This window comes from Staurois parvus, unplaced genomic scaffold (assembly GCF_062004578.1).
Source record: "Staurois parvus isolate SC_StPar_1 unplaced genomic scaffold, SC_StPar_1.0 ptg000198l, whole genome shotgun sequence".
Classification (NCBI taxonomy): Eukaryota; Metazoa; Chordata; class Amphibia; order Anura; family Ranidae; genus Staurois; species Staurois parvus.
This window is the reverse complement of record NW_028317994.1, coordinates 9,277,904-9,300,890: the sequence shown is the minus strand read 5'-3', so window position 1 is coordinate 9,300,890 and position 22,987 is coordinate 9,277,904. Positions and strand designations below refer to the sequence as shown.

General features: G+C 43.1%; 1 protein-coding gene across 2 annotated transcripts in view; it reads left to right on the top strand.

Moving 5' to 3' along the window:
- The window catches only part of TYRP1 (tyrosinase related protein 1), a 42,773-nt gene extending 20,305 nt beyond the window's left edge, over nucleotides 1–22,468 (top strand). The window contains exons 4-8 of one of the 2 annotated variants that reach the window (XM_089678095.1): nucleotides 1,149–1,353; nucleotides 2,015–2,182; nucleotides 2,276–2,455; nucleotides 3,770–3,916; nucleotides 20,699–22,468. In XM_089678095.1, coding sequence (XP_089534221.1) covers nucleotides 1,149–1,353; nucleotides 2,015–2,182; nucleotides 2,276–2,455; nucleotides 3,770–3,916; nucleotides 20,699–20,730 — 732 coding nt within the window. In that variant the 3' untranslated portion in view covers nucleotides 20,731–22,468. Of the gene's footprint in view, nucleotides 1–1,148; nucleotides 1,354–2,014; nucleotides 2,183–2,275; nucleotides 2,456–3,769; nucleotides 3,917–12,960; nucleotides 13,587–20,698 lie in introns of those variants that run through there. The other variant, XM_089678094.1, reaches the window with a different exon arrangement.
- Nucleotides 22,469–22,987: the final 519 nt, after the last annotated feature.

Sequence of the window (22,987 nt, the reverse complement as noted above, 5' to 3'; positions counted from 1 at the left end):
TCCAGTCCTTGAAAGATCCCACCCCACCCCTTTTCTATGCTTAACCATCTTTTTGCTGTCTCTTGACCCTTTTTATAAAAAAAATACCCAGAACATGTTTGATCCAAAAACAAATTGGGTTATATGAACCTTCTCTTCACAATATGTGCATTGTGTATACTAATCTCTGTTGCACAACTGAACTTGACCTTTTACATTGTATCATAGTAATTGCACATGGCTGTATCAAGTGAGCTTTGTCTTCAAGGGAGTCAAATATCAAAATAAGTGGATGCCAGTCTGCAAAGCTTCTAAAGGCTTTGCAGACTATGTGATGCTAAGCCCCCATGATTGAACGAAAATTGGTGAGTGAAAGGGCAAGACAAGGATAGTAAAGGGCTGGATGATGAATGTCTAACAGGCACTGCCTGACTTGCTGCAGCTTCTATTGCACACAGTGTGCAGTACAAGTGGAGCATTACATTTCACAAACGTGCAAGACTGAAGGAAAGCCTGGATTGCCAATATTGCGCTAAAAGACGTGGCACAAAATTTACTGCTAAATTTTTGCAGTGGATTCTGAATACATGAAAGTATAAGCTCTCCATGAGCATATAGCATTGATGGTTTTATAGTCCACTCTAACCAAAAATGGTTTAGGCCACTAGAATGATTAGTTTCTTGTGTATTTATGTTAGAATTAAATATTGCCCATCAAAATGTGATGTTTGTAATGTATCTTACCATGCATGTAGAAACCGATGTTTAGAACATTGCAGGCAATTTGCTCATGTCAAGGGGCTATGCAAAGATATAATAAAATAACACAACTAGGATCTAAAACCTTTACCTACTTTTAATAATAAAACTGTATAGATCTTTGAATCCATATAGCAATCCTCTAGAATCTTTAATTCAACACCGTGTATAACTTAGTGGCACTAACACAACATTAGCTTCTTACCAAAAACGAATGAGCCAATACATGATACTCAGAAATGTTGGATTAGCATAATGCTAGCAGTGTTTAGGGGTGTAGTTTTGGAATTATGTTTTTCTGTTTGTTGCTAAACTTTCCAAATCAGAATATGACAAGTATGAAGAGATGCTTCCTAGGCCTAGTTCATAATAAATACAATTTTTGTTTTTGTTTTTTTTTCCCCCTTCAGAACCTTCTACAGGATCCTTCTTTCGCTCTTCCTTTTTGGAATTTTGCTATTGGTGGAAATGAGTGTGACATTTGCACTGATGACCTAATGGGTGCAAGAAACAACTTTGATCAAAATCTGCTGAGTCCAAATTCTGTGTTTTCTCGATGGCAAATTGTCTGTGAAAGTGTAGAAGACTATGAGAACCTTGGAACTATCTGCAACAGTAAGTCCCAATGTCCTGTCTCAGGCAACATAGTATTCTATAGGAATGGCCTATTTGGAGCAATGCTGCCCATAATCTGCTTAGTATGTACAAGAGAATACCAATTCAAGTACTGCTTGTCGTGCACATGCAATGCATGTGTTAATGTACAAGTGAAAAAAGTTCAAGCACTTTGAAGCACTCAACATATTGGAGAACTTCTTTTGCAGGATTTTTTATTTCTCCCTCTTTTGGCTATGCATACAAGGTCACTAGGTTAAAATATTGCAGCAATCTTGTCAATGACAGGCTGGTCTTCTCTGTAGGCCTCTTACGGTGGTCATAGACAAGCATCTCTCAAAGTGGTTTTTATTTATTAATGTAAACTTTTATAGTCTCACAGAAGACATAGATGTAGCTCAAAACGCTACAGTTTTCCACAGGTTAAGTAATCTCAACAGATCTGACACCTGCTGGTAATGGGGATGGAGAGGCACAAGAAGGGGTTACAACATTATTGGTAAAGGTAGTTCTCTATATTTCCTTTTGCATAAGTGTGTTAAAGGTTTCTAGGTCTAAGACCGCATCAGAATACATGGTTACTGCATTTCAGTATATAACATATCAGTATTTAGTCCCATCAAATTTCCTTGTACATATATTCAACAAAGGTAATTTGCAGGTACAACTGGTGGCCCAATAAGACGAAATCCTGCAGGAAACGTTGACCGACCTATGGTGCAAAGACTTCCTGAAGCGGAAGATGTTTTGCTCTGTTTGGAAGTAAATTTGTATGATACTCCACCATTCTTCTCAACCTCTTCTGAAAGTTTTCGAAATACAATTGAAGGTACAATTTTTTTTTTTTTTTTTTTATTTGCCAACACAAAGTTCTTGTAGATTGATTCTAACATCATGGTTTACTGGTCTGCTTGTTTTACAGGGTACAGTGAACCTTCTGGTCTGTACAATCCTACTGTTAGAAGTCTTCATAATCTAGCTCATTTGTTCCTGAATGGCACAGGAGGACAGACTCACGTATCTCCAAATGACCCGATCTTTGTACTTCTCCATACTTTTACTGATGCAGTGTTTGATGAATGGCTGACAAGGAATAATCCGGGTAAGGCAAAAGGGGAAGGTGTTTCAAGAGACATCCAATGGCTATAGTACTTGTGATGAGATGTAAATGCTAACTCTCTATCTGGAAACAAGAGAATTCTTGACTTTATTATTTTTTTTCTTTCTGTCAGAAAATTGAAGATCAAATTCAACCAAATTCTCTGGCAAATGGAAATTATTCTAATTCTAGTGGTTCTAAAGGCTAAAGTTGTTTTTTTATCTCTTTTTATACTTTTTAATGCATTAAGGTAATATAACCTTCTGCATGACGCTTCCCCCAGCCCACCTTATAGTTACCTGAGCCCACTCTCAAACCATTGCTGTGCATGAGAGCAGATGCTCTTTCCCTCGTTTGTTCAGACAGCAGTGGTGAGTGTTGTCAGTCATAACCAGAAGGGGGGGGAGGGGTGCAAGTTGTCTTCTGAGTGTCAATGGCTTGGAAGTGAGCAGGCATAAGTGCCCCCATAGCAAGCCGGTTGCTATTGGGGGCACTCAGGTTGGGGGAGAGGAGCCAGAAGTACTGGTGGGGGACCCGAGAAGTGGAGAACACAGTCTGCTCTGTACAATAGCACTGCACAGAGCAGGTAAGTATGACCTGTTTGTATTTTAAAAATTACAATTTCATCCTTTTTACATTAATAATCACTTTAGCAAAAAAGAATGATGCCATAAGTAAAGATCATTCTCTTCAAGTATAGAATACAGCTAATAAATAAATCTGCTGTTTGGTAGTTAATGCTTAACCTGTGTTGCATATCTGTATTTAAATCAAGAGTTCCAATAAAGACTGTAGCCGTAATGGTGTCATTAAAAGAAGTATTGTAATATTTGTATTTATTTTCTTTCCAAAAAATATTAATCTAGGTGGAGGCAGCATCAATCTGATGCTGCAGCTGTCTCCCGCTGGCTCTAAGGTTGAGAAATTAGCAGTCAAACACTGCTGATAGCTTAGTTCTCCCTTCCATTCTGCCCGGCTCTCTGCTATGCCCACCCCCAGCACTTACTGGAGTGATGAGCTGTGGAGGGGGTGGGAGCAGCTGGCTCAGGCTCTCAGCAGCTAGCTGAGAGGCTGAGCCAGGTGCTGGTCCAGGGTACTTTCCCCAGCCAGGCCGGCTCTGTGGCATCAGCTGAAAATGGGTCGCAGAAGGGCAGAACGAGCTGCACTCGTGTGATACACAGAAGTACGGCCAAATGAGCTTTAGCAGTACTTTTCTAATTAACTGATTTGCTAGAAACGTGTTGTGTGGGGTGTTTTTTTTTGGCCTAACCACTACAGTACTTTTACATGTGGTACTTTCTTGCCTTTTTTTTTTAGATCTGTCTCAATATCCACTGGAAAATGCACCAATAGGGCACAACAGACAATACAACATGGTTCCCTTTTGGCCTCCAGTAACTAATGATGAAATGTTTGTAACAGCGCCAGACAACTTGGGATATTCATATGACATTCAATGGCCGAGTAAGTAATAGGTTAGACTATGCATTAGGTCTGTGTTGCAATAAGCCTCATGCACATGGTCATACAGGAGCCAAATAGCATACTGTGTAATGCACTCCCCGGACCCTCTGCTATGGCATACATTAGGATAAACTGGAGGATGTGGCTGTACAGTTATGTACCAGGGGTTGAACAAGGCATGCTGTGTGGGTGTGTGTGTGTGGGCCCTCAAAAAAAAGCGTACATTCCTGTAATGGGGTCAAAATGGGGAAATGTCAATTGCGAATGGTCACTTTAATCTATTTATTCTACTTTAAATCTTTAGAGAGGAGTCTAACTTTTGTTCACTAGTTCAAAATAGTAAGACTCAGCGGTAAATGGAAATTTTCAGTATCAATTATACTGTAGGTTGCAGAGCCTAAAAATAATTCTATTCACACATACTGCAATGACCTAGATTTTATCACACTGGAAGAACACAAGTCACTGCTAGGACACACAGAAAACAACATTTTTTTTTTCCTATTTGTCCCGGAGGTGCAGTGAGCTGTCAGAAAATGCAGACATGCTGCATAATATTGTAGCACACTGAACAGTCTATGACCATGTCTATGCATTGCGCTGCTGTACAGTGACATAGGTGAAGTGTCACTTTTTTTTCTTTGTGCACTTTAAATAAAGTTTTTGTACAAAAAGTTGCGTGCTGCACTAAAACACAGCATCCTACTGCTGGCTCACTGCAGCCAGAACAGACAGCTGCCACACATTAAACCACTGGTTTAAAGTATGGCAGCTGTCTGTTGCTGTGTGAACAGGCTCTAACTGTTCATCTCTTTTTGATGTGATATGTAGAGTGTCCTAGATGACACCCATATTTGATGATGAGCCTCTGGTTAAATAAATTAAATCCCTGGTGGATGTATGGCAACTTCTTCACTCAGGCGAACGAGATTACTCCTACTCCGTCTCCCATAAACTGTATTTCTACAGAACTAGTTCCTCGTAGACCACTCCATGCAGTAACTGGGTCCTCCACTGGACAGATCACGTGGTCCAACCATGCTCCTGTCCTCCTTTACTATGCCCTCTCTGATGTCCTTCTCTCCAGATTGGCTACCTGTTGACTTAATGAGGGGCTCCTTCACGACTCAGATATCCAGACAGAAGTGGCCAGAGAGAGAGGTCATCATTATCAAACGAATGATACTCCTGACTGCAACCCTGGTTCCATGTGGGAAACTCAAAAGCCAGTAATTGGAGGAATCCTTATTAAACATGGTGCGTGCCTTAAGCACGAAAGGGAGGTGAAAATAGACAGGCTGCTTAAAGATATTCATCACTTGGAAGCCCGCCACAAACCTGCTTCATCCTCTGACAAAGAGGGAACTTTGCGCAGACAAATCTGACTTTCTTAGATATAAGGCCAAGGCGGTCTTACAAACTTGCTGAAAAATGTTCTATGAAGCTATTAATAAGTGCAGTCACTTATTGGCCAGGTCGCTCTGAGAACAGAGCTTGGAAACTTGTGTCCCCCAGATCTCCCACTCAGATGGTGAGAAAGCCACTCTTCCTAAGCATATTGCACACACCTTCAAAGAATTCTACTCCTCTCTATAGAATTTGAGCCTCTTTTGGCTCTCAGGAGCATATTGAGAATTATACTGCTTCCCCTCATATGCCAAGACTCCCCTCTCCAATACAGAGTGGCTTGGAAGCCCCTGTATACCTAGTGGAACCCCAGACAGCTGTTTGTTCAGCCAAGTAAGGCAAATCGCTGGGACCGGACAGGTTTATGGCCAAGTATTATAAACTCCTGTTATCCACTTTAGTCCCTTACATAGTCAAAATGTTTAATGCATTTGGTTCCCCAGAGTCCTTCACTCGGAAACTTTAAAAGCACATATTTCAATTATTCCAAAGTGGAGGGTTAAGATCCCATGTCTTGTGGCAGTTATAGACAGACCTCTTTACTAAACATAGACTTGAAACTATTAACTAAGATCATAGCCTCCAGACTTCAACTACATCTACTGTTACTGATCAACCTGGATCAGGTGAGTTTTGTCCCAACCATAGAAGCACGGGACAATACCATTAAAGTCCTTAATTTGATACACCTGGCTTCTCAAACTTGCATCCTGTGCGTATTTATGGGAACAGACTCTGAGAAAGCATTTGACCGGGTGAATTGGCACTTTGTTCGCTGTCTTACGCCTTATAGTTTTGGGAGAGAAAGTGTTACACTGGATCTCCAGTATCTATACCTCCCAAACCGCACAGGTTAAAGTGAATGGGTTGCTGTTGGAGCCCTTTCCCATTACCAATGAGACAACTTGTCACTCCTTCTCTTTGCACTCACTCTGGAACCTTTTTTTGCACTTAAACCTAGACCTACTGGCCTTACCATTGGGGACAATCAGATTAAAGTCTCAGCCTACACTTATGACATGCTCTTTTCCTTTGGCCAATCTGACGCTCTCTCCCCGATACACGTCAGGAGTTTGACTCTTATGGCGCTATATCTCACCTTTTAGATATATTTCTGCAAATCTGAGGTGATGGGAGTAGCAGTCCCCCCCCCCCCACAACGATCTTAATCCTGCAAAATCGTTTCAAGTTGAAGTGGACTGAGGTTGCTTTAAGATGCTTAGGTACTTAAATTCCAGTCAATTTGTCCCACACTTTCAATCTGAATTTCCCACCACTCATTGCCACGGTCCGTAGTCTCCTGGAGTCTTAGCACCATGGGCTTCACTCCTGGTTTGGTAGCTGCAATATAATTAAAATGAGCATTCTCCCGAAATTTCTATACCTATGTCAGGCATTGCCTATTGCTATACCCCCACAATACTTTAAGAAAATACACTCTTTTTTCATTAAATTTAGCTGGGTGGGTAAACTTCCTCTGCTGCGTGGAGACGCCTATTTATCCTCAAATAACATGGATGTTCATAAGTATTACTTGGCAACTCACCTGAGAAGACTGATAGAAGGGTGTTGCCATTGGACTGGTATCAGCAATGGGACACTGGCTTTGGGCTTGTTCAGCTTTTCAAGACGTTCTTACTGTTTATGTTGGACTCTCTTCTTTTTCCAATTCTGGGTAAAGTGGAGTTCCTTCCAGGCCTTCAGGAGGGACCATTTCATTCACTACCTGCTGAAGGTAGATTTCAGGCCTCACTTCCTAATGGCAGCTGCCTGGCCCACCATACAGATTGAGTATTGGGATCCTTTTTGCTTGTACTTTTGGAGGGAAATGCAATTACGCCATTTATTTATTTTAATTTGTTTTTAACTGTGGCCCTTCTTAGCTGATTCGGCTGAACGATGACCCCTTTAGAGGAATACTGCTCGCACCAAGGGCCTCTTCCCCATTCTTCTCAAAAATGTACACTTGTTGATATTCCACTAGATAACCATTGCTTGCCCTTTCTTGAGAAATGGGAATCAGATCTGGGTATAGTGTTCATGGCCAAGCAACGGACGAACATCCTTACATTTACTTTCAAATCCTCCATCTGCTCTAGAATACAGGATACAAACTAGAAGATCCTGTCCCGGAGGAATTACAGCTGACTGATACTGGTGATGCCAGGAGGAACGAGGCACATTGCTTCATTATTTTTGGGGGGGTCATGTCCTAAACTCTCTGATTTCTGGAAAGAGGCCTGGGGGATTGCACAGCAATTTACTGACTTTCTAATCCCTGATGACCCAGCCTTTTTCCTCCTTCATGCTTCTAAAATCTACAAGAAATCACTTCTCCATCATCTCAAAGCCGTTAAGTCACGTATACCTCTTGCCTGGAAGAGTACCCAGCCACTGTCTATTGGGTTTTAGCTTACTAAAGCAGAGGAATTTAACCTGAGGATCCTTTCCTAGCAGCAGAAATGAGTTTACTCAAAAACTTGGACCCTATGGAATATTTTCACGTACTCAGAGGAGGATAAATGTGTGTGTGTGTGTTTTCATACTCTACAACATGAGAACTCCTCCTTTTTATATACCTGTAAAATGTCTTTATTTTGTACAGTCATGGCTGTTATGCTTTTTACTCCTGATGTTATCTTTATCACTTTAGTGTTGACTGTTGGAACATGCCTTTTCTTTGAATGAAAATTCGTAAAAAAAAAAAAAAAAAATCCAAATGAGCAGGCCAAGAACAGTAAGGCTTCAGAGGAAAGAGATGATGGATGTACTCAATCCAGGCTTAAGCTCAGGCACCCAGGGCCCCCCACCTCACAAAATGGTCAGAAGAAAGACACCAGTGGTGTGGTCAGATTGTGTTAAGTGAAAGGACCTGAAAGGGAATAGTTAAATAACACCTAAGCCTACACCCCTATACTTGACATACCTTTTGCCAAAATCTTTTTACCCACAAAACATGCTTTTAATGAAGAAGTGTTCCAGCTTATGGCATGTCGCCTTCTCTATGGTGCCCATATGCAGAGGGCCAGCTGAGAGTAATAAGTAAATAATAAGTAAATTTAGGGAGGCACTGAAGCACCAGATGCAGATTCTGTGGGTGCTGTGGCAGTTTATTATGTAGACTGCAAGGTTGCTATAATGCCTAGAAGGGCTGTTCAGAGTTGAGCCATATTCAGGCACAGAGACTGGATAGGACAGAACCACTGTTGAGTCACTTAGCCTTGTTTCCATGTCAGAGATATGGCTTATTGGTTGCAATTCTTCCATGATGACCACTTCTGGCCTGACGTCTCACAGTAGGTGGGTGTACCTGGGTCTCACTGGTTTTCACCAGTTCTGTGCTGATGGCACTGCTGGACATCTTCTGATGTCAAAGGGAAGTAAGCATGATGTCTTTCATCTTCTGCATTGATTCCTTAGCCGCCTACTGTGTCGATAGTCTTCAATGTTACCCATTTCTTTGTGCTTTTTTTTTAAAAGAGCTTGAACAGTAAATCTTGAAACCCCAGTCTGCTATGACATCTTTGCCTGAGAAAGACGTTGCTGATGCAGTATAACACCTTGTGTCTTGTTGCTGTGCTCATTATTGCCATGGCGTATGACCCAGGACAGAATTTGGCTGTTCTTCACCTAGTTGTAAGCCTCCCAGAGAGCTGTTTGTTTCTGTTAATGACTGTGTTTCAACCTGCATATGAAATTAACCACTTGACCTCCAGAGGATTTAACCCCCCCCCCCCCCCTTTTTTCCTGACCAGGCCATTTTTTGATATGGCGCTGTATTCCTTTAATTGACAATTGCGTAGTCATGTAACACTGCACCAAAATGAAATGTATGTCCTTTTTTCCCCACAAGTAGAGCCTTCTTTTGGTGGTATTTAATCGCCTGTGAGTTTTTTGGGGGGTTTTTTGGGCTGTAAACAAAAAGACTGACAATTTTGAGAAAAAAACAATATTTTTGACTTTTTCCTTGCTATTAAACATGTCCAATAAAACAAATCAAATTTCATCATAAATTTAGGGCAAAATGTGTTCTGCTACATGTCTTTGCTAAAAACAAAAAATCCCAATACGTGTAAATTAATTGGTTTACGTGAAACTTATAGCATTTACAAGCGGCTGTGTGTGTTCAATCTGTGTTGTCTTTGGGTGCCTGCAACATTCTCCATGGCTTCTCCAGACCCTTTCACGTCTGTCACATGTGCTCAGTGTGAACCTGCTCTCATCTGTGAATAGCACAGTCCACCAGTGGTGGACCTGCCAATTCTGGTGTTCAATGGCAAATGCCAATAAATAGCAAAACAGTGCAGCGCATAAAAAAATCCATCAAAGTGAAAGGTGTAGCAAATCAATAAATTTATAAAAAAGATAAATTACATTCAAAAGTGTCACAGTTCAACCAACAATGGAATATTGTACAGTATAGTCCAATCAAGACAAACCGTGTTCAATCCCACCAAGTGCTCTTTATCCGGTGCAAGGTCCTTCACCACTATGCACTCAACAGAAAGTTACTTGGTCAGTAGCATGCATATCCTAACCATGAGGTATGTCATCCGCTCTCCAGTAACTTTACCAGTCCAGTTAGAACCCTAAGAAGAGATACTCATCACACGCAGGATTTGTATATAGCGTAGTAGTTTAATAATTATAAAAGCATTTAATGCGCTGCACTGTCTTGCTATTTATTTTAATATTAAGATTTTGTTGCTTTCTTTTTGTGCCAGCTGCTTCCATCTCTGTAGTGGTTGTTGTTTATCTTTGAATTTGTATACTAATGGCAAATGCCAGTCGAGCTCTATGCTTCTGAGCAGTGAGCACAGGGCCCATTAGAGGATGTCAGGCCTTCAGGCCACCCTTCTGAAGTCTGTTTCTGATTGTTTGGTCAGAGACATTTACACCAGTGGCCTGCTGAAGATCATTTTGTAGGGATCTGTCAGTGCTTATCCTGTTCCTCCTTGCACAAAGGAGCAGATACCGGTCCTCCTGATGGGTTAAGGACCTTCTACAGCCCTGTCCAGCTCTCCTAGAGTAACTGTCTGTCTCCTGGAATCTCCCCCATGCTCTTGAGACTGTGCTGGGAGACACAGCAAACCTTTTGGCAATGGCACATGTTGATGTGCCATCCTCTGTAGGGTCCAGGTATCGCCTCATGATACCAATAGTGACACTGACCCTAGCCAAATGCAAAACTAGTGAAAAACCATCAGAAAAGATGAGTAGGGAAAAAATGTCAGTGGCCTCCACCTGTAAAACATTCCTGTTTTTGGGGGTCCTCTCATTGTTGCCCATCTAGTGCACCTGCTGTTAATCAGTTTCAGCAGCTTTGGTGTTAACAACCCCCTTTGCTACTTAACTGACCAGATCAATATCCTAGCAGTTTAATATCCTAGCAGTTTAATTGACTTGATGCTATATTCTAATGAAAAAGTGTTCCTTTGAGCAGTGTATATTAAAATGGGTTGCTTGTCCATACTTAAAGCAGAGTTCCACTCACACTGTAAAAAAATAAGTCAGCAGCTACAAAAACTGTAGCTGCTGACTTTTAAAAAACAGCCACTCACCTGTCCCATGATCCCGCACTGTCCTCCCCGCAGCTCGTTTCACCAGCCGTCTGGTGTTCCAGGCACCAGCATCTTCAGTGTGGGCACCCAGCTGTGACAGTTTGCGGCTTCACAGCCGGGTGCCCACTGCCCATGCGCGAGTAGCGCTGTGCTTCCTGACTGGCCCCGTAGTCTTCTGTGACCTGTCACGTGTCCCAGACGACTACAGGGAGGGAGGCTAGGAGGACAACTTCTGCTTCTGATCGCCTAGGAGAGGGTGGGAGCGGGTACCTGTTAATTTTGGGTGCCCGTTCCTCAAAAGTGCCAATCCTTAATGGGGAGCAGGGGACCAGTCTTTAAAGCAGAACTTCCCCTTTTGGGTTGAGCTCCGCTTTAACCACTTGCCTACCAGGCACTTATACCCCCTTCCTTACCAGGCCAATTTTCAGCTTTCAGCGCTGCCGCACTTTGATTGACAATTGCGCGATCATGCAACATTGTACCCATATGAAATTTTGATCATTTTTTTCTCACAAATAGAGCTTTCTTTTGGTGGTATTTAATCGCCACTGGGCGCTTTACTTTTTGCGCTATAAATTAAAAAAAGTGCAAAAAATTTGAAAAAAAAAAAAAAGTTTATTTGTTTCTTTTATAAAATTTTTCAAACAGGTATTTTTTCTCCTTCACTGATTTGCGTTGATGAGGCGGCACTGATGGGCACTGATAGGCGGCACTGATGGGCACTGATAGGCAGCACTAAAGGGCACTGATAGGCAGTACTAATGAGGTGGCACGGATAGGCGGCACTGATAGACAGCACTAATTAGGGGTCACGGATAGGCGGCACTGATATGCAGCACTGATAGGCGGCACTGATAGGTGACACTGATGATGGGTACTGATAGACGGCACTGACTGGCATCACTTCTGGGCACTGACTGGCGGCACTGACTGGCACAACCCCTGGGCACTGACTGGCAGCACTGGTGGGTGGCACTGGTGGGTGGCACTGGTGGACAGCACTGGTGGGTGGGCACAGGTGGGTGGCACTGGTGGGCACAGGTGGGTGGCGCTGGTGGGCACAGGTGGGTGGGCACAGGTGGGTGGCACTGCTGGGCACATGTAGGTGGCACTGCTGGGCACAGGTAGGTGGCACTGCAGAGTGGCACAGGTGGGGGCACTGCTGGGCACAGGTGGGGGCACTGCTGGGAATGGGTGGGCGGGGCTAGTGGGCGCACAGCTGATCGGAACTTGCGGGGGTCACTGCTGGGCACCGATCATCAGGGCACTGATCATCAGTGCCCTGATGATCGGTGCCGATCCCCGCTCTGACAACTGCCGGTTCTCGGCAGTACTTTCCTCACGATCTGACAGCGTGAGGAAAGTGCAGCCGAGAACCGGCACTTGCATTTTCCTGTGATCAGCGTGTCATTGGACACCGCTGATCACGTGGTAAAAGGCCGGTGGGATCGGCCTTTCACCACATCTCGTGATCAGCTGTGTCCGTAGGACACAGCGATCACGGAGATCGCCGGGTGCGCGCCCCCTGGGGCGCGCAGGAGAGCGCGTTCTGGGAGGACGTCATATGACGTCCACTCAGAACTGGCCGGCCGCGGTGAAGCCGTCATTCGGCTATGCGCGGACGGCAAGTGGTTAAGCTATAGTGATGGTTTAAAACAGATCAAACATTTGCACAAAATTAATATGTGCAATTTTATCAGTTGTAGAACAATAGTTTGTCATTCCTAGGCTAGGTTTAATTTATCTGTATAAACCCTTTAAATGCCTGCTCTGTTTTCATAACTCCTTACCTGTTAAGTAGTAGATATTGGAATGGCAGTGCCCATTGGGTAAATAACTGTTGCTACCTGTTAAAATGACATTGTCATTGCATTGTAATTGACAGTGATGGCACCTGGGTTCCAGCAAATCATATTGGGTGATGAGTAAAATGTTTGTCTTATTCTTTAGGATATACCTTGGGGGTGGGTGAGGGGAGAACCATCCCAACCCCAAAGTGTTTACAGCTCCAGTAAATACATGAAAACAAATGGCAGGAATTTGGAGAAATGATGCCTGAATATTCTGTTTCTTTAGGTCGTCCACTGAGCAATACAGAGATTATTACTATAGCAGTAATAGCAGCCTTAGTTCTTGTGGCTTTAATCTTTGCTGGTGCCACATGTGCTGTTCGGCGCAAGAACCAGAAGAATGAGGTACTACAGCCACTCCTTGGTGAATCTTATCCACGTTATGCTGAAGACAAAGAAAACACTCAAGCAGTGTAAAATTTCTACTATAACTATTGCGATATAGACTGAACACACTGTCCTTCTCCATTTTGTTTGAAATGGTTCTGCCCAGTTTAATGCCTAGAAATCCTGCATGGTTTTAGGGCTATGTGGTGATTATAGATGTCCTTATCCTTGTAGGTCCCCTGTCCAGCGTTCTGGAAGAGAAGTCAACTTTAGCTGAACCTTAAATGTTTTCTTCAATGAGCTCTTATTTTTCACTTGTATAGAATGCTATTCTATGTCCTGCTGATGGGATTTTAAGCAGCCCTACCTGTAGAGATGTGAAATGCCTAATTTGTGTGGAGAAGGAATGCTTTGTACCTGTATAAAACCTACAAACAATTTAGAACATCTAAGTTGCAATATTGGTAAAGAATGTATGAATACCAAATATAAAACTATCATAATAAAAACAAATTGCAACTGGCAGTGTGTAATTTCATTGCTCTTTCAATGTCATGTAATTGTTATGGTTACAGCAATACATCCTTTTAAATTATTATAGACCTAATAATTTAAAATATTCTGTTTCTGAGCTGGAAAATGAAGTCTGCATAAGTAACTATAAAGGAAAATTCAGACATTAAATGAAAGGCATTCCAGATGTAAATTAAAACATTAGCCATAGTTGGTACATTCACCTTCCGAACATGTCTTTATTGAATTTTAAAGCTTCCAGTAAAGGGGAGGGGGGGTGTATGTGTGTATGTGTGTATATATATGTATATATGAATGTGTATGTATGTGTGTATGTATGTATGTATATATGTGTGTGTGTGTATGTGTATGTATGTATGTGTATGTATGTATGTATGTGTATATATATATATATATATATGTGTATAAATTATTATTATATTCATTATTAACTCCTGATTAAACAGTTTTGGGGTGCCCAGTTAGGCTGTGAACATTGTTCTGAACAGGCTTAAGAAAGCTGATAAGACTGGGTGCTTGTTTAAAAATACATATTTGCAGTCTAGCAGCTATATTTAACTGACCCTGCGTCACCTACCATGGCTGACGAGTATATCTTTAACGGGAAGTTCCCTCAAATCAAAAGGTGGAGGGGCACTGTTAATGTGTTACATGCAGCCTAGCACAATCCTGCATTCTTGAACTTTCAGACTGGCTGTACACTTAAAGGCAGGTGTTGGGCTGCAGCATGTACTGAAAAGGCCATTTTTTTTTTCCCTCCCAATCTTTCAGGACAGCACCCTTGAGAGACCTCGGCTCCTCCCCACCTAAGGAAACACCACCTCCACTCAGATAAAAGTGCGGCCTCCCCACTCAGATCTCAGTAATGGTGCTCTTCTGGTGGGTAAACACATTTTTGGAAGCCCTCTCAGGGTGGTCAGTGGGCTATGTTGTGCCTGGAAGACGGGAGGGGAGGAGGACTTGGTGCAGTCCATGTGCTGTTGCCCTCCAAAGGTGGTAGGGACCCATTCAGTCTTCTGGGAGCAGGGGTGGGTGCCCCTTACCTCCTGCAGCTCAGCCCCCGCTTGGGGAGGAGAAGTGTGCTGGGTGTCTGCATTTCGCCTGTCCAGGGGCACTCAAGGGAGAAGTACCGCCACTCCGCGACTGATGCCGATAGTGGAGCTTTTTTCCGGAACGGATGACGGGACATCACTTCTAGTTGATGGGTGAGACTTCCTCCCAGAAGGCGGCTTCCAGCCACGACCTGTAAAGTGGAGACTGGTGAAGGCTGATGCAAGGAGCTGCATCCTGCAGAGGCAGGCCACATGGACCACCATTACGGACCATGTCCACAGCAGAGGGACCAGGTGACGCCAGCACCAGCCAATCAGGTAGGCAGCTCAGAGGAGCCTCTTCCCCCTACCTGTTTGGCCCCTAGCTCCAGGGGGTGTCCTGGTGGTTGGAGTGAATGGACAGGGGGTGGGGGGGTGTCTCAGGTTAGGAGATGCCCTGCTAGGCACTGCACAGAAAGCATGCAAAGGGGGGAGGGGCAGGTTGGCTTTGGTATAATAGGAGGCCTCTGTGTGTTCTGTTTTTAAGTAAAAACTAGAGAGAAGCCTAAGCTACACCATGGGACTACAAAGCAATGCCCCTCATGCAGGGTGACACACAAAGACTCCTGGACAAAGGTGCTGTGTGGGTCTTATATAGAGGGCCTTATTAAGGAGGAATCCCCTTCCCAGGGAGACCTGTTTAAGTCAGTTAGGGAGCCAACAGCCATGTTTTTGATTCCTTTAGATCCCTTGCAGAGAACTTATCTCTGCCCCAGACACAGAGCTCCCTCACCCTCAACAGACCGAGGAAGCGGTCCTTCAGGTTTCCTCAGCGACCAGTAGGGAGGTGTGGGGTCCGAGGGCTGAGTTGGAAGAGGAGGATAAATTATCTCTGGAGGATGTCAATGACTTCCTGGGAGCCATTTATACTACCTTGGAGATTGAGGATAGGAAGCCCCTCAAATTGCATGATCAGATGCATCAGGGTATGGGGGAACAAAAGTGTAGAGTCTTCCCAGTCCACGAGGTTCTAGTAGAATCCATAAAAAAGGAGTGGCAGGACCCAGAGAGAAAACCATTCTTTGCTAAATCTGTCAAATGCAAGTTCCCTTTTGATGAAGATTCATCCACAGTGTGGAATAAGAGCCCCAAGCTTGATGCGGCATTCTCCCAGGTAGCCAGAAAGACAGACCTTGCTATTAAAAGATTTGGGGCTCTTTCTGACACCATGGACAGCAGGGAAGATTCCCTTCTTAAGAAGTCCTGGGACTCCACACTATCCAACCTAAAGTCTGCCATGGCCACTACATGGGTAGCTTGGAACATGAAATACTGGCTCAAGCAGCTACATGCCCATATTGTTGCAGGTTCCCCGAAAGACAAGATACTAGCCTCTTTCCAGACCTTATTACAGGGGGTTGGTTATATTGCAGACGCCTCTGCAGCGTCTGTGAGGATGACTCTGCAGAGTCAAGCCCTGTGGCTTAAAACCTGGCAGAGTTAAACTTTGTGGTATCCCATTCACAGGCTATCTTCCTTTTTGGGCCCGGTCTTGAAACTGTGTTGGACCACACCACTGACAAGAAAAAGGCCTTTCCATTTTAAGAAAAAGCCCCAGGCGCAGAGTAGGAAGAAATTTTGCCCCAGAAGTGGGTACAGGCCAATAGGCTGGAGGAGCAGAAGAGACCCTGGGGGCAGAAGGAAAGAGGCAGTGGAGGAGTGATTTTCCATCCTCCTGAGCAGCCCCAAAAGTCTCAATGACTGTGTTCCCTCGGTGGGAGGAAGATTGGAGTCTTCCTCTCACAGTGGGAAGTGGTGTCCTGCAGTTCCTTTATCATAGGTATAGTGAGAAGGGTGTACTGCCTAGAATTTTGGAAACCACCGCCACAGAGGCTGTTAGTGACGGAACTCACAAAATGTGCAGAGAAGGCGTCAGCCTTGCTGTCTTCTTCGCAGGATTTGGAGGAGCAGGGGTCGACTCTAAAGAGATCGGTGAGGGATTTTATTCCCATTTCTTCGTGGTCAGGAAGCCCTCAGGGAAGTACAGGCTCATTCTGAACATCAGACCCCTTGAACAAGTGCATAAAACACAAGAGGTTCCAGATGGATTCCATATTGTCAGTCAGGTCTCCCCACTCCCCAACTGCTTTCTGGCGTCAATAGACCTAAGGGACACCTACTTACATGTTGCAAATGTGGAGCCCTTTCAGAGATTCCACAGGTTTGCAGTGTGGAGCCCCAGGGGAGTACTTCACCTGCAGTTCCAAGCTTTGATCTTTTGGGCTTTCCTCCTTGCCCAGGATTTTCACAAAAATCATGGCCAAGGCCCTGGTGTCTCTTCGTCTAAGGGGAGTCTCACTGGTGGTATACCTGGATGATATCCTGTTTGCAGATTCAAAGAAACAGCTGACTGCGGATGTAGCCTTAGTGATGAGACACTTAAAGGGTTTGGGTTGGCTGCTAAACTTGGCCAAGTTGAATTTGGCCCCTGCCCAAAGGATGGTGTACCTGAGGTATGAGCTAGATTCCACCCTTCAGAAAACCTTCCTACCCCAGGAGAAAATTCTGAAGTTGGACTGGGAAATCAAGTGACTGCTAGGGAATTGGTCTGTGTCCCTAAGAGAATCCATGTCCATTCTGGTGGTGTAGTGGGTAGGGCTGCATTTGCGGCCCCTCCAGCTGTTCATTTTGGACGTCTGGGATCACTGTCAGCAGTCTCTGGACTCTTTGGTACAGGTACCCTCCTCGGGTGAAAAGATCACTTTGGTGGAGTAGGTCAACCAATTTAGCTCAGGGGCTATTATGGGTCTTTCCCATCTCCAGAAAAGTTTCAATGGACTCGAGTGCCAGAGTTTGGGGAGCACACCTAGTGGGGTCTGTGGTGCAGGGTTCTTGGCTACCAGAAGAGATGGGCAGATCTTTGACATGGAAGCAGTGTTGCGGACCCTTGTGGCCTTCAAGGAGCAGCTGCGGGTGCTCTCGGACAACTCCTTGGTCATAGCATACATCAACAGGCAGGGAGGGACACAAAGCAGAACTCTGTGGTCCCTTGCCTCAGAACTGCTCACCTGGGCCGAGGCCAATGTAGCCTCCCTATCCATGTCCACCTGAAAGGGGATTTGAACTAAGTGGCAGACTTTTCCGCAGAAGGCAGCTGAGGGTACTTAATTGGGAGATTTACCAGATCATAATAGAGAAGTGGGGGGTCTACATCCATAGACCTTTTCACGTCAGGCCAGAATGCCAAGGTCCTGGTATTTTTCTCCTTAAACCGTTGGGACGGGGCGTTGGCAATGGATGCACTAACACAACGGTGGGACTTTTCCCTGTGTTACACCTTCCCCCCAGTGTCCTTGTTGCTGGCGGTTTTGAGAAAATTCAGGTCCAAGTGAACTTCCCTGATCCTGATAGCCCTGCACTGGCCCAGGCGGGCCTGGTTTTCAACCCTCATGGCCCTGGCCACTTATCTTTCTTGGCTGTTGCCATGCCAAGAGGATTTTCTCTCACAGGGTCCGGTCCTATGTCCCCAGGTAGGCAGGTGGAATCTAGCAGCCCGGTTTCTGAAAAACAGCTGCTGAGGAGGAAAGGGTTTTCTGTTAGGGTAGTATCCACCCTCTTAAATAGTAGAAAGGAAGAAACCCGTTCAAGCTACCTTTTTAAGGTCTGGAAACTTTTTAACAGATGGTGTGCCCAGACTTTCTTGGAAGTGCATAGTCTAATATCAGTCCTGGAATTCCTGAAGGCTGGGGCCTACAAGGGGCTAGTGACGAATACGCTAAAAGGCTAGGCCTCAGCCTTTAGCATATTCCTCGAGTCGTCCTTAGCCAGGTATGAGCTTGTGGTGAGTTTTTTTTTTTTTTTTTTTAAGTTCTTGACCACACAAAAGCCAGTAAGGGAGCGGCCATTTCCAAAGTGGGACCTGACAACTGTGCTCAATGCACTGACAAGCTCCCTGTTTGAACCTTTTGATTCAGATTCCTGAAAATTCTGACCCTTAAGAGAGTATTCCTGGCAGCTATTACCACAGCAAGGAGAGTAAGTGAGTTGGAAGCCCTATCAATCAGGGCCCCCTTCCTCCAGATTTTTGCAGATGGGGTGACATTTAGGATGGACTCAGCCTCCTTACCCAAGATAGCCTTGAGATTTCATCGGGGCCAAGAAATTACTTTACTGTCATTTGTTCTAATCCTTAGTTTGACCAAGGTGTACTGTTCTATATTGAAAGAGAAGATGCTACCATCACTCCGTGCCCTTGGTCGTCGTGTACTTTTCCAACATGACAATTATCCAAAACACACATCTAAGGCAACTGTTGCATTTCTGAAGAAGAACGGGGTGAAAGTTATTCAGTTTCCAAGTATGTCTCCTGATCTGAACCCAATCGAACACTTATGAGGAACTCTGAAGAGACAAGTTGAGCATCACTCTCCATCCAGCATCCCAGCTCTAAAAGAGATCATTCTTGAAGAATCGAAATAGATAGATGTTGCAATATGTCACCACCTTGTTCATTCCATGTTTAGAATACTTGGTGTTGTCCTTACAAATCATGGAGGTCATAGAAAATACTAGATGTAGTAGTTTGTTCTGGGGAGAATTCATTTTTGCATCAACTAATTTGAGTAAAGCTGAAGATTTTGAAATCTAAGTTATATTAACCTTACTTTCATGTAATGAGCTAAACAAATGTTCTGTAAACTCAGTTTTGTCAATTTTAGAAATTGTTCTTGTGTTCATTGAGATATTGATTAAAATCTTACTTTTCAAAGGGAGCTACTCATTTATGCTGAGCACTATGAATGTGTATATGTATTTATGTATATATATATAATATATATATAAAATATTTTGTTTTTCTTTTGCCAAGAGCTTGAAGGGCATTGCACCCATTATCAGCAGATGTCAGTGTATCTGTCTGCTCGTACAGGCAGACAGTTATACCCTGAGAGGAAGAGACAATTAACTACTTAGAGCGCTCAACAGCACCCTGGTAGTTCATTGGAAACTGCAAGCCAACAGCCACAAAGGCTATTGGTACTTTAAGTTTTCCATTCACAGAACCCTGTGAACTAATGTGTGTGTATTTTTTTGTTTTGTTTTTCATTTTTTTTTTTTAAATGGTGACAGCAAGCGGGGGGAGAAGATCCAATGTATTCTCCCACTAGATGCAGAGGATCAGGAGACTCTGTAGGAGTGATAACAAGTTATGTTCCACCTGTTATTAGGATGTAACATGTTCCCAAAGGTGAACTTGTCCTTTTTAAATCAGCAGGCTGAGAAAAATTGCCATATATACATAAAAACTAGGGTTAAACATTCCTTGTAATAACATTATTTTTTCAAATGTATAGTAGCTAAATAGTTTTTTTTTAATCACTGACCAGAATATATGTCCTTTTTATTAGAGTTGGCAGTCTGCGTTAAAACCAAGCATATCCCATAAGGTTTGCTGGCTGCCCAACATAAACTGATCCTACTGAATGCTGAAATAAAGTTAGTCCAGTCTATATAGAGAATAAAAACTGTCTAACTAGCTTGTTATAGAGCAGGTTCCAGAGTTTCCAATCACATTTTATGGCATGATATACTAATGCAGATTCAGTATTTTATGGTGCTTTCTGTTCTTGGGCTACTTTTTTAGAGGAACACTTTTTTTTCCTCTAGTTGTAAATAGGAACATAATGGTTATATGTACATAAGGGTTATTTTACAAAGGATTGGAACTCTTTGAAGCAAGTCAAATGCGGCAATGTTTTAGGTGCTTTCAGAGAAACTGATTTGCATTTAAAATCTTTAACCCACCCAGGTTTTGACTGTAGAAAATCTCTCAGTCATAAGAAATATTGCCAACTCTTTCTCTAGCTTGGTGCATGTATCTGGTATGTTCACATTGATGTGCATGACCACTGGGCATGCCAAGATTTCCCATGCCTCTGGGAGAACTAGAGTGAAATAAAATGCAATGGCATAAGGTAGGATCTGGTAGATGGGTTAGAGGAAGTTACACAAAATATTTTTACTTTTCTTACAAATTTAGTTTTTCTAACATGGGTTCTCCCCATTCTTATTTAGGGAGAAGAACCAGTGTTAAACGGCCTCTGTGAAGAAAATCATGAGCATGATGATGAACAGTGAGCATGTAAAACCAATAACCATTCTCTGATTTGATTTATGATTAGATCTGTCAGTTTGTGGTGGTGATGGGTTAAGGCTGGGGTCCTTCAAATTGTTTCTGCTTTAGGGCTGGTGATTTATGGGTATTTTTCCATTAATAGTAACAAAATGTTGCTTTCCACATTTTGGTGTACATGATTCCATGTCAGGAAAAAAAGGCATATACTATACAAGGTACCTAAAATGTTTAGAATTTAATTGTCAGACAAAATGTAAAGGCCTAGTAAAATCGAGCATTCGAGAAGAAAGCCCTGAAAAAAAATACATACTCATTAAGAGTACACGTGTTCTAATCTGCTTTGGCACTTGTTGCTCAAACAGATTTGTGCATCCATTTTTTGAGGGTGTACCTATCCATTTCTATTGGGACCCTATTGTGCCTCCTTTAACCACTTGCCCTCCTGAAGATTTAACCCCCCCCCTTCCTGACCAGGCTATATTTTCCATTATGGAGCTGGTTTACTTTTACTGACAATTGCGCAGTAATGAAATACTGCACACAAATCAACTTTGTGTCATTTTTTTTCCCACTGTGGCGGACATTCTGACACTGGGGGGAACTGACTTGGTGTCACTGACATCCCTAGTGACACCAATACAGTGATCAGTGCTAAAAAAAGCACTGACACTGTACTAATGGCACTGGGCAGGAAAGGGTTAACATGAGGGGCGATCAAAGGGTTATGTGCTGGGAGTGTTTTACTAGGGGGCGGTGTCAATGGGCTTCACTGTAATCACACTGCTTTGGATGGCTGTGTGTGCCCGAACTGACAGGGAGGAGAAATGTTAGTAAATAAAACAGTTCTCTTCCCCGTCGGAGATACTTGGATATTACCGGGCGCCAGCAAGTAACCACTGTCCGGGACCTGGTGATTGACAGCCGCGGTCATGAATGGTGGATAGGGCGCGTGCCCCCTACCCAGAAATGCAAAATCACGTGTATATATATATATATATATATATATATATATATACACACATGATTTTGTGCACCTGTGCTGTCCTGTAGCAGTATTTCTGCTATAGGGCGGTCGGGAAGTGGTTAATATACAATGCACATGACCCTCAAGCGTATACCAGTAAACACTTGTGCTACCTTGAAATCTGAAGGAAAAAAAAGTGCATTTATTGATATGTGGAAGATCATCGAGGTCCCACAGGAAAAGGATAGGCACATCTTGATGCATCAAGCAGTGCATACAACATGCTGCAACGTAAGCACAATGGTTCAAAAGGACTTTTGGATTTTTTTTTTTTATCAGCATAGGATACTAAGAATAAGGGGATGTCAGACGTAAAATATGGTTCTTATGTTTGTTGATGGAGCTAAAATACTTTCAACTTTCAGTACTGTACATGTGCAGGGAACACTGCTTTTCAACCAATTCTGAGCTTGCAGTGTAATGTTTAATCCTCCAGGAAACTGTTCTGGTAAATGTAGAAATACCAGATATTAAAAAAGGGATTTCAATATCAACCTTCTAATAGAATGGATGTACAGAGTCTGGTGTTTGTGAACTGATTCTCATTTGCCTGGCTGATCATGCCGTAATATTACCAAATATGCAAAGATTTGCAGGGATTTGTCCTTACTTTTATGTATTTACTTTATATCTATTTAACTTTTTGAGCTTCATCAAGCAGAAATTAATAAATTATGGTACTAAACTTGTTTGGTCAATTCTTGTGTTTTCAATATTTTCTTTTACATTTTAAATAATTTTACATATTTTGGAAATTAACAAAGTATTTAACTATTTTACCTGCCAAAGGAATTGCAATTCTCTTCAGTCATATCTATGATTTACAAGCCCCTAACACATTACAAAGATAAGGACAATATTTTGTGCTTCAGATTATCAGCTTCCAGTGTTACCTAAATGGCCATCGCACAGAGGTAATGATGCTGATAAGATGTCTATTGGGCCAGACGTTGGTGTTAAAATTGACAATGAACTTTGACAATGACAATGAAAGTTAGAAAATAGATCTGTCACTATAGTGTATGGCTCACAACACTGGGTAACTAGTGCAGTAATATTTATATACAACTGTTTTGATAGGCACCAGAGTTTTATGGTACTGCCCAATGCATTTCATAATCTCACAGACCTTGTCAGACATCTCCCCTTTGTAAGGACACATGTTGAGGGGTGTAGTTAGTACTCATCTACATCAGCAAAGAGC